This window comes from Pholcus phalangioides, unplaced genomic scaffold (genome assembly GCF_987345545.1).
Source record: "Pholcus phalangioides strain wild (caught in Gottingen) unplaced genomic scaffold, Ppha-v1.0 ptg000007l_1, whole genome shotgun sequence".
In the NCBI taxonomy this organism is placed as follows: Eukaryota; Metazoa; Arthropoda; class Arachnida; order Araneae; family Pholcidae; genus Pholcus; species Pholcus phalangioides.
In genome coordinates, this window is record NW_028301600.1 from 53,753,443 (window position 1) to 53,766,267 (window position 12,825).

A 12,825-nucleotide genomic window follows, 5' to 3' on the forward strand; every position below is an offset into this window, starting at 1 on the left:
TGTTTGACGTTGAAGAATATTCTCGATCTCTTTGTCTGGCTTCAAATATACTATGAAAAATATAAACTTACCCTAAGATTTCTATTTTTTTTTCTCTGTTTGCCTCGTAAAAATCTCGGCTGGTATATGCTATTCACAGTTTATGTGTAAAGGTATATACAGTCGGACCCCAGCTCAACGAATTTCAATGATTTAGCTTTTTTTCCCCCCGAAATTCTGGCAAAAATAGTAGTCACACCCCTATTTAATGAATGAAAAGCCTCGATATATCGAATAATTTTTGAACTATCCAATTTTTTTTCTTATTTATCATCACTCGAAACCACAATCCGAAGATTTGACTGACCTTCAGCCCTTCTCTAGAGACAAACAAAAGACTGTTCTTTTTGAGAAAAGGAGATAATAAAGCCGTTTAGAATGTACGCGGGAAGGTTTAGCAATCGGTTTAATGCCAATACCATAAAACATTGCGCTGTTCATATGCTTAGATTTCAATAAAAAAAAATAAAGTTACTTTAAGTTTGTACTCTGCCTTGACAAGTAAAGAATGACGGGTCACCTGAAGAGAGAATGTTTCTTGATTAGTGAAAAAAAGGACAATTTCAACAGAATTTGATAAAAATGTTGGACGTCTTCTACCAAGAAATCTTTTATGGATCCTGACTTTATTTTCAAGTTTTTTTTTTTTTGGTTGTTTTTTTTTAAATTTTTGTCAGAAATAAGTTGTAACAGCAATCCCCAAAGTAAGTAGCTTTTAAAATTTGCCGTTTCGAGTGTGTTTATGCTCCTGATAAATTTCACCAAGATTTAACGATTTCCTCGATTTAACGAATAAAATTGTCAGTTTTTTCTGATTTATTAAATAAGGGATTCTACTGTACATATATCTATATATTTTCGAATGGCAGGAAATTCTAAGTGCTTTTCTTATTAAATGCATGAAGAGGAAACACAAAGAAAATGAGCATGATCAAGTATAGTCTTTTAGCTAAGGATTCTGAGGATTTCTTTTTTCGCGACATAAAATACGCTAGATTACCTATTAGTTCGATGAAGTGTCAAAGATGGTATAAACTTTTTTACTGACTTCCTTTCAATTATCTTACATCTGGCTCTTGTTATGGGCCTCTACACTCTTTATAAATGTGCTGATCACGGGCCTGTAATAAGTCGCTTTATAAGCTTGGGTACATATAGTGCAGGGATATATATAATATGTCTTTTCATCATCATCTTTCTTTTGGCGCGTGCTTCGAGTTGGCAGGCAGATGGTAGCCCCAAGGCAGACATAATATCCTCCACGTGTGTGCCATCTGTGCAAATGTAGCCCCATCTGCACCGTTTGTCTCTGGAGTCGCGTGGCCTCTTTCGTAGAGAAAAGTGCTGCCTGGCTGGCAGGGTTGACAGGTGCTGAGAGAGGATCTATATATTCTATAAACCTTGGATCCCAACAGAGAAAATCATTCCCTTAAGTACACAACGGACTTTTGGCACACATTTTTGTTTTTATTACACAATCTTCTGGAAGAAAAGAAATAAACAGGTAACACATCTTTAATGTACCGTTTTAAACATGGCCCCCACAAGGGCAGGTCTTACAAGGCTCTAGCCCTGGCCCCTGGGACGATTTTTTTTACGCTATAAATCCACTATGGGGGCTGCAGGACGTGGAAGCCATGTCCATATATGTTAGTTGGTCCACGAGCGTTAGTTGTATCCATGGTCCCTACAAGGGTGTGACTGACGGGGCCCGGGACGATTCTCATCATTTTTTTTAGCTTTTTCACGCTATAAATTCACTATATAGCGGAGTCCGCCGAAGATTCCAGTCTAGGGGCCCTGCTTCTAAATTCTTGACTTTTCAGAGTACCAATAGTCTTAGTAGTACATGTGAAGAGTCTACTTTCATTTTCAAATCCATGAAAATAAGTAAGCACATCGCTGTTAGATATCTTTTCACATTTGAACATCTATTAACCCAATCATCTAGTTGAGCAACTTCCTGCTGCGGCTGAAGGAAATAAATGATTCCATTCTTACAGTAATTGCGGTGTCAATCCGGCATTTTTCTTTCTTTTCGGCATGGATCGTGTATTCTACTGTTTCTGCTGGCGCAGAAGATGACGTGCCTGCCTTGGGCTGCGGTTGTTGTTGAGCCATTTTTCCAATTACACTCTCGCTACTCAAATTATATGTATCAGATCACGCTATCCGATCCTGACTTCTATTCCTTACGGCTGCCTTATTGTAGAAATGATATTCATGATTGCATTTCACTTATATAAAATTCAATTTTTTTCCCTATGAAAATCTTCTAGTGTTTAAAAATTCTCTTGAATAAACTACAGTATTACTATCGCTATCATTTTGCATTCTCTTTTATTCATCTTTTATTTCAATTTCCAATATTGTATGTATCATCTTAGTTGATTCTTCTATTGCGTACACAGTTGCAATCGTTCGTCTTTTTTATCTAGCTTACTCTACCAAGAGACTTTTATATTACCAATTATATATTATATATATAACCCGAGGTAAAACATCACCCATTACTCTTTATTGGGATATGACCCATACGAACAATACGTGGACTTTCTGATGTTGGCACAAGGCTCCCAACGAGTTATACACAATAGACACTCGTTAAAGAAATTAATGGTAGAATATACTCTCTCTTTTTCTTCGTTATTTGCCCGTCGTAATTAAAACCATCGTAACCTCTATCACAAAGCATCGACAATTGCATGAAGTTCAGTCACTTGTATACATCAAAGACGACGAACGGATAGTCTTAAGCCACACGTAATATACCAACCAACCATTTCTGTTCAACGTTTAATGCGTATGGAAGTATGGTAAGCAGTCATTCTGTTTCCGTCCAGTAAATCATCAAATCAGCAGTGAGTAGGCTATATTTCTCGAATGAGCTGGAAACGTGACTGACTACGCTCTGCGACCCTCGCTCTGAATTTAGTCTTTATATTATAAAAGATCAACTATCTTATTTCAGTATTCACAAAGCATTCTCGGTGAGAAAGAAGCTCGAGTTATCAGCTGTAATGACTGGGTGAGCTGGAGTCTCCGCCTGAAAAACTTTATGAGAATGATTACGTTTTGGATGTTGTGTTATGGTTCGTGATTCCTCTTGGAGTTTATGCAGATGCTATCCGTTATGGATGAGTTCGGCTGCCTTAGTGTTTTCAAATAATATATAAAAACATATTGTGAATAGAAAACGTGTGCATTCGTTGAGAATAGAATATGAGAATGTGTGCAAAGAGAGAGACGAAGTTGCATCCAAATATAATACGGGCTTTCTTCAAAGCTATTCCAATGCTGACCGATTTCCATCAAATAAGGTACATTAGTACGTTTTACACCATATGAAACAAGTGAATATTTAATGTGAAAATTGTGAGAGGAATCATTGGCATTGTAAAACGTGTCATTCATACAGAAAAACACAATTTGAATATGTTAGAGACTAAAAAAAAATAACCCCAAAGAATTGTTTACTTCTAAGAAGATAGAAAAGGAATTTCAACAGTTGCACTTCGAACTCTCTTAATGGAGATTGATGAAAACTCAAGAGAGGCGTATGTATGTGCGTCTGCGGTACTTTTTTGGAGTCGGAAGTTATCCTCTCTTTGAAAAGGTCGACGGCTGATAAAAAAGAAATCAAAAATAACATTTATTATGGCTCTGCTAATATTTTACATGAGGAAAAGAACTGCTTTTTATTCCCTTAAGAGCCGTGGTATCTAACAGACATCACTCTATGAAATGGCTTTGATGATACCGTCTGGCCAAAACATTCTCATCATTTTCCCAATCTCTGTTTTTCGGTGCTTTTAACAGCTGTAATTTCGAGATGCCCTGATTAAAACAAAAACTAGCATTTTTCTATTGAAGAACATTTCAGTTTCTCAAAAATTTATTGGCTCACTCTTTCCATATAATAGTAGTGACAGCAGTCTCTTTCCTAACGTGATTATGTCCCTCGCTAGAGATATGCAATTATGTTTGCGTCCTTTTTTTAATTTTGGGTTAGAATAAAGGCATTATTCAATTCTATGATCGATCAATCAAGAAATGATGGAAATGAATAGGACCGCTACTAGGGGGAAGAAGGCGGTTCTGGTGTCCCGAGCGCTGGACTAGAAGGGACGCCGAACTGACCATTTAACTCCTCTTTCTACACTACACGGGGGAGCCAAAATGCGTGTTTGCCCGGCTGACAAAGTATCTCATTTTGTTTTAGGTTTCAGAGAGTTTTTGACTAACCAAAATGCCGAACCCAATGCTGACCTTCCGTTAGACAGCAGGTTACTGCCGTGTTTTTAACCGAAGTTTATGATTTGCCATTTAAACAACAGTGAAACCTCGATATAACGATACTCTGCAGATCAAGAAAAAATATCGTTGTCGAGAGATTATCGTTATATCGAGAGGCAGCAGTTTTACATTATGCCATAGGCATTTCCAAGCAAGATGAACAAATATCGTTGTAGAGGAGTTTATTATTATATCAAGTATCCTTGTAGCGATTAACAATGTTTCACTATATCTGTCAAATCATGGATACGACCGATTTTACTAGCGTGCGCAAACTGGCGTGCCCCGTCCTTGAGCTGAGATTTTATTGGTTTTTTTTGCAGTTAAAAAATAAACCCCCTTCTTGGAATAAAAAAAAAAGATACGCCCTCCCGCCTCGAGGAAATGCGTACGCCTATGGTGGATATTGACTTTCACTAATTACCCCTTTAATAATCTTTCCTATCAGGTATATCACAACCAATCTGCTGTAATTTCCCATGTTGAGTCAATTTCCCTATATACGAGGGCTTCTAATAAATAAAGGCTGTTTGGCTAAAAAGAAAAAGCCCTGTAAATTTGATCAAGTCGCGCCTACACAATTTTACTCTAACTCAGTGGTTCTCAACCTTTTTTGACTCGCGGAGCCCTTTTCAGTACATAATTTTTATATCGGAGCCCTCTTTGACTCGAGGAGCCCTTTTTGTATATAATTTTCATGGCGGAACCCTGTAGGCCTTTTTTTTTTCATTTTATCTGTTTAATTTACTTATTTGTTTTATTTTCCCTGAGTCGCCGCGGAGCATCTGGGAAGTGCACACGGAGCTCCAAGGGCTCTATGGAGCACCGGTTGAGAACCGCTGCTCTAACTGGTTCTGTGCAGAGGCGTACGCAGGGAGGGGGCATAAGGGGCTCATCCCCCTCCCAAACGAACCAAAAATTTAATTTTTTAAATATATTTTCGTAAAAAAGAAAAGAAAATATTGAAAGAAACTGTCTTTAATATATGTAACTAGCTGAAGCATTGGCGTACGCCCCTCAAGCCGAGATTGTAGTGTTATTTTATAGGGGGAAACGTAAACCCCTCTCCCCCCCCCCCAGAATGAGAAAAAATTGAATCCCCCACCCCCGAGAAAATTCTGCGTACGCCGATGAGCTGAAGTCCCCGGCGTTGCCCGGGCTTATGTGAACTTAAGATGGGTGACGTGATTTTTCAAAATTGAAACTGTGAAGAAATATTAATTCTCATTGACACCAATGTTTGGAAATTTCCAGAATTTTTTCTCCGTTGTTCTGTTTTAGTCGGGAAAAATTATTGTTGTGACCGGTTTTATATTTGTCAGAGTAAAGATGCCATCTGTTGTGAAAATTGGGGAAAGTGACGTCACTAAGTGTGTGCGCGGAGGCGTCCTCCTTTCTTAGTTGGTAACCCAACGTGGAGGTGGTTTTTCGAAATCTTATGTAGACAGTGTATTTATTCCTCTTGTTTTGGAGGACAAGCGTGCAAAATTTCATCAAGATCGGAATATAACTGTAGATATGTATTAATTACACACACATAAACGGGCACACTACAAACTTTTCTTTTATACATGCATAGATTTTAATGAAGTTCTGTTAATTTATAGTGAACTCCGCTTATAACGTTCTCATTTTTTCAAATTTTGAAGAGGAGTGAAATTACTCTTCAAAATTTTTTTTTCCGGCTAATACTGTACAGGGGGTTTGGAAAAGCTCATTCTACGATCTACTATACCAAAAACGTGAGGAAAAAATGATTATCGTGTGTTAAAAAATAATGAGAATATGGATGTGCTTGGAATTATGTAATATATGTACACTTTTTTGTTTATCTCTCTCTCATTTATACTTTTTTTATGATAACTCTTAGATTTGTTGACCTTAAATTGTAAATGACGCTTGTAGTATAATTAAAACAGTTTATGTACCATCAGATAAACGCTTTTGCCAAGCCTCCTACTGTATTAGTTTATGTAATTATGAATATTGGCTGCAAATGGAGAGGATTCACAGGATGAAAGGAAGTCTGGATGAAAAGAGAATCTTTTGTAATGAGATATCACAATATATTAATATATATTTTCAATGATAATTAGAAGTTGGTGACATATACCATTCAATTTGATCAGATGCATTAGCAGTCATTATGAACTTAAGAAATGGCTTATTTCGTGTGAAAGAAAAATTAACAACAGGAACGCCCACCCTTATTTCGGTTTGAGATAAAGACGTTTGAAAATACACTTTTTTTTTATTGTTTGTGTGAAGCTATCAAAGTGATTCAAAGAACCAGAGTGACTCTCAGAGTAGGACATTATTATCTGCGTGATACACGTTCGTAGTATACTTCAGAAATGCACAAGAAAGGCGGTATAATCCCTTGGTCTAAGTCTGATCTCGAAGTAGATAACGCAGTAATGCCAGGATGAAGCATTATTACAACAGCTGCTTCGTGATGTTCGCACTCGGCTGGTTTTCTTTAGTTGCTGCTCTCAATCAAGAGAAGATCTTATCTTTGATCCTTTGGATGACACAATATTTTTTTTTTTGCCCAGCTCCGTTTGTGTCATCTCTAAGTCAATGCAACATGTTTTACTCTACTGTTTACATTTTTCTCCACGAGATTAATCGCGAGTTTGCTTGGTAAAAGACAGGACTGCCATGGATCAAAATAGATAATTTAGATTTTGCAGTAATTCATTTCACACCATTTTTCGCTTCTTTCTGTAGAATTCAAAGGTTTTTTAAATAATGTTACAGCTTCGTCGTCTTCATACGGATTCCAGTGATTTCTAATTTTATTTGATCTCAAAAACTTTTCAGTGATTAACAAAATTGTATCTCTACAAATGCAGAATACCATAACATGTGGGTTCTCAACCCTTTTCGGAATTAATTGCTATGGATATCCCTTTGGCCTGTTTTTTATGTATTTATTGATTTTTATTTCATTTTTCTTGAAGTGGCCGCGAAGCCCCAGGGAATTGTATGCTGAGCACAGGTTGAGAACCGCTGCCTTGACAATTACCTTTCCATAGCATTGAAAACCAGTTATTAGAAAAAAGCAATAATTGCCGTATTATTGTCGATTTTCAATTTTAAAATGTCAAGAAAGTATGAGGCGATAGATCAGGGGTTCTCAACCTAGGGGTTGCGTCGCAGGGGCTTCTGAGATGGGTCGCACAAGTTTACGACAAATCCTCTTATAGACCATGACGCCATCAAGTTCGAATTCACTCATTTTGAAACAGTAATTTTTAATTTTAAAGTGAACGAAAAGTCCCCATGGGTTGCGAAAGTCCCCATGTTGTTTATTTTGGGTCACAGCTGAAAATGGTCAAAAAACTCTGCAATAGTTGAATTTGATATTCCAAAAACTATAACATGTTCAAGTGGTCTAGGAAAGAGGCTATATCATTTGCTGGATAAAACTGTGTGTGTGAGGTCTCGTGGACAAAGGATCTTTAGTGCTTTTCAAGCTATTAGAAGAGCACTAAAGACGACCCAGCATGAGCATGGAAAGGTTTATACAATGCTTACAATGGAACACCTCCAGAGGCCACCTACGTTCACAAGTTATTCCGCGTCTGTCTTCGAGAAGTCTGTTGAGAGTTTATGGCATTATCAAACTTCAAAAAGAAAATGGTTGCGGCATTGTTTGCTCAGTCAATAGGATGTCCGAAGACGGAAGGAAGGGGAAAAAAAAGATACAAAGAAGAGAGAGAATGGGAGAGAAGAAGAGCTATACTCCACTCTTTTATCACGAGTCGTGGTCTCCTCCTTCTCATATCATTATCTGTCATTGTGATCAGCTGTTGAAGAGTTAAAAAGTTAAGCACCGGGAATATTCATAATCCAATGCCAGAAAAGGCAGTAGGATGTACAGTCACTTATATAGAGGAACAATAAACGGTACCATACGCCGGATGCTTTTGCTTAGTCATTCATTTACAATTCCGACAGATGACCAATTTCCTTGTTCGCGTGGATTAGATCGTCGTCCAACTGCAGTAGTCGTGCTTAGCTTACTCACTGTGAGATGATGACGATGCTTGCATCATTTTCAAGAAGAAAAATGATGATGTCATAACATTGGCAATGACCATTCTGTCAACGGAGGAGGCGGAAGTGATATAACTCGCTTGCCTTCTTACCCTCATACCTATTCTATTTATTCCCGGACACTTCTCTATCAATAAATACAGTATATGGTATCGATGTACAGTATACAGTCGATCGCTCAGTGACGTATTAACGCATGGGCCACCCTGGCATGACCCGGGGGCCTCAAGAGAAGAAGGGGCCTCACAAAAATGAAATCTGGTTGAAATTTTCAAGAATTTGCCAGGTAGGGCCTCGGAAAAATCACTTCGCCCGGGGGCCCACGATGCTCTTAAGACGGCCCTGCGATCGCTCGTTTACGAACTTGAATTTTTGAATCCCGTACTTTTTTTTGACAATTTCTGTCTTTGTAAGAATTCGACCATATAAATGTCTTTAAAATATTTTTTTTTTTACCCTCTTTCAATCTTTTCCATTTTGTTGACATTGCGAAGAATGAAGTAGACGAACAGCAGTTGGCTAAAATAGAATTTGATCGACTCTCGATTTAGAAATGACCTATCAATAACCTAATGCAGCCGTTCGCAACCGGTGTTCCGTGGAGCCCTTGGGGCTCCTTGTACACTCTCCAGCCGCTCGAGGAAAATGAAAAAACCCAGGAAAATTTAAAAAAAATAATTATTAATATTTTTAAATAGTAAAAATAAATCAGTAACTTTGATGAATAATTAAAAAATTGGCCTACTGGACTCCGCCATAGAATTTTTTTTACTAAAAAGGGCTCCGCGAGTCAAAAAAGGTTGAGAACCGCTGACCTAATTTATCATACCATTTCTAAAACCACCAGTTTATGTAGTCATAATGCACAAAGAGTGAATTACATTGTCAACGTATCGTCAATTCATGGTCACCCCCGCCAACAATCAAACCCTCCTTCCTGGCACGTGTTCGCAAAACACTTGTATATGTCGATGATGACACACGCACACAAATTGGTGAACACACACACAAACACTCTCTCTACCTTCACTCTCTTCCTCTATTTTCTCTTAAAACACGTGAAACGTCTGAATTGAAGTTTACTTTTGATTGAAACGAACTCGGTGGTGACAGAAAGAATAAAATAACCGAAAAAAAGTAGTGGAAGAAAAACGAAGTTCGCGCGTAAGATTAGAGAGTTGATCAGAAATGAGAGCTCGTAAAATTGAGCGGATTTTAACAATAACTCTGTGACGTGCTGTTCAGGACAGAGAATCAGTTCGTGAATTCGAGCGCCTACTTATATATATATTTTTCAATACATACGATGCACTAAACCAAGTCTTCAAAGCCTCCATTTCTTTTGTTTAGTCTTTTTCGTACGTATTCGATACACAGATATTTATCTACTTTAAGAATCGTTGTGAAACTTCCGAACTTACTGATTTACCGAAGGAAAAAAAAAACGCGTATACACAAGAACAAGAATATGAAAACAAGAAGTCTAACACTCGTGTGCAGAAAATGACCGTGGTGCGACAAAAATGATCAATGGTCAATGAAAACAAGAACATTTCATTTTAAAGTAAGCGTGCAGCTGACTACTTTCATATTAAAATACGGTAACGGGACCGTCTTAAGAGCACCATGGGCTCCCGGGAAAAGTGATTTTTCCTAGGCCTCTATCTTTTAGAAATGTCTCTGCTTTCCAATTTACATGCTTAATCTAAAAAAATCTTATCCATACGGATCTCATTATCACGAGGCCCCCTCTGCACTTGAGGTTCCCGGGCCCATGCGTTAAGACGGTACTGTACAGTATATGTATTCAGTTTAACTCGTAGATCAAAGTATAGAACATAGTTTCCCAACCTTTTTGATCCATCACCCCCCCCCCCCCTATTTCAAAACATTTCTCTTCTCATCAAAGGCGGAGATAGACTTGAAAGTCTGGGGGAGGGCACGATGATTGCTGGGGGGCATGATGATGATGTGTGATGTCAATTCATGTATACTCAAATACATTAGATCAGTCGGTTTTACCTTTCACGTTAGGGGGCAATGCCCCCTCCCCGATCTCCGCTCATGCTTCTCATCCCCCCCCCCCAACTCAAGCCTACCCAAAGGATCCCATACAAAACCCGAAGCTTCTACCGCCCCCAGTATCATTTCATCGTCCCCCATGGTATTGCCTACTTTAGAAAATACTGGTATAGAAGATGCATAGTCTGAAGATGAATTCAAGGCTTGTTCAAAACAAGAAAAAAAAAGTGATGACCAAAGATCTTTCCACTGCCATTTTACAACGAATAGAAAATATAGTAAAAAAAAACTTGGATTCCGTTTGAAGGTAAATGTAGGTCACACCACTGTATGCAAATCTGAAGCTTGTGACCTTCCCTGTCACCCATTTTCTGTTATCTAATCGCAAGATGTGTAATCGTCCAAGTGTTCCATATAACCAGACTGAGTTGTAAGTCAAGTATCTGTCAAACAGGCGTGTCCGTTCAACTTAACACCTTTTTTCGTCTTCTCACCCACAAATCACCTTGAAAAGCGAGTCCAAAGGAACGGAGGTCAAACAAAGGGAACAAACCCTTACCCTTTCAGACCACTTCGGAAGAAATGAACGAATCCCAACTTGCTAGAACATGATAAAAGAATTCTCATTGTGATTGAGCCACCAAAAAGTGTCAGATTTGAGAAGTATAACCTAATATTGAAGTTTTTCGAAAAAAAACATGATCTGGGATTTAAATAAATTCAAAACAGGTAATGTCAAGTTTTTGGTTATATTAATACGATGTACAGTGCTTATATATTATATATTACATGCAGTATATACAGGAATGTACTAATTTAAAACATAAATACAGTGGATCCCGCTTATAGCGTTCCCTCTTTGAACAATATCCCGTTTACCACGACTTATTTTCGTTGTCCAACTTTTACTAGTACTCATCGAGATTTCCCGTTTGAAGTGTTTTCCCGCTTACAACGCTTTTTATGACTTATAACTTATTTTTAAAAAAAAAGTTATAAGCAGGATCCACTATACTATATTCTAAAAACATGGAAGCGTAAACCGCATAATTGACTAGTGTTTAGATTAAAGTATCGTTAAAAAATTAATTGGAGATCAGTTCTTCTTGAAAACGGCCCGATCTAGTGAGATACTTATACTCCAAAAACCAAGTCATTCACTAATTAGGTTTATTCCCGCCCATTATTATTGATTTAGGTGTTTCGAGAACATTTATTTTTCAAGCTATTGTTAGTGATATTATACAACGTTTTGAAGGCCGAAATACTTGAGAGCAGACTTGTGAGACACGTGCATTGCGTTTCAACATTCTTTACCGAAATCAAACGTTAGTTTCTTTCAAAATATAATCGCCATTATTCGATGTAATATAGTAATACTTGACTGTAACCCGCGTACATCGCATACGTTATTGATTTGCTCATAAAAATTTGAATCAAAGCGGATATCGTATTAAGTTGTGCTTCATAACGATAAGTAGTGAACTTGCTTGAAGGGAGTTGACACCTTTAGCTAGTGAAAAACTATGCTCTCTAATATAAATATCATTAAAAATACTATTTAACCATTGAATTATTTCAATTTTTTTACATATGTTCTTGATTGTATGTGCTATCTTATGCTGGTAGTAAGGTTTACATATCTTGGCTATTTAGTTTTTTGTGAATTAAAAAAGAATGGATTTTTTAAAAACAGCTTATGCGCATGATAAATACCATGACATCAATGTAATTGAATAAAAATAGACTCAAAATGAAGGAAACTGTTCAGTTCATGAAATGAAGCAAAAGGCTGAGATTTCATTGACTCAATCTTATTTAAAATTAAAATTTAAAAAAGTGTTTAAATTTAAAATTTAATTTTAAGTGAAATTGAGTCAATGAAATCTCAAACATTTGCTTCATTTCATGAACTAAGCAGTTTCTTTTATATATATTTTGAATACATTTTTATTCAATTACTGTATATTGATGTTATGGTATTTTATCACGCGCGCAAGCTATTTTTAATGCATTTTTCTTTTTAAATTTACAAAAAATTAAGTATCCAAGATATGTAAAGCTTTCTGTACCAGCATAGGATAGCACATACAATCAAGAACATGTGTAAAAAATTTGAAATAAATCAATGGTTAAATAGTATTTTTAATGATATTTCTATTAGAGCAGTTTTTCACCATGTTAAAGGTATCAACTCCCTTAAAAAACTTTGTTGAACTGTTGATTGGAGGAACTTTTTTACTAATGATCTCTCACATTTTCAAATAGATTTTGTGTAAAATTATTGTCTCTAAAAAAAATAATTCTTTACTGTTCCCATTCATTTTTGAGGCCCCCTTCTAAGGTGTCCAAAAAAATGTATTCTAGCGTACATTTTATAAAACATTGAATGGAATTGTCAATAAA

At 36.9% G+C, this 12,825-nt stretch overlaps 1 protein-coding gene across 2 annotated transcripts in view; it reads left to right on the plus strand.

Annotated features, from left to right (window-relative positions):
* Nucleotides 1–443: 443 nt before the first annotated feature.
* Nucleotides 444–12,825, plus strand: part of LOC149085490 (uncharacterized) — a 32,752-nt gene continuing 20,370 nt past the window's right edge. The window contains exon 1 of one of the 2 annotated variants that reach the window (XM_089233510.1): nt 444–743. In XM_089233510.1, coding sequence (XP_089089636.1) covers nt 653–743 — 91 coding nt within the window. In that variant the 5' untranslated portion in view covers nt 444–652. Of the gene's footprint in view, nt 744–10,872; nt 11,149–12,825 lie in introns of those variants that run through there. The other variant, XM_089233511.1, reaches the window with a different exon arrangement.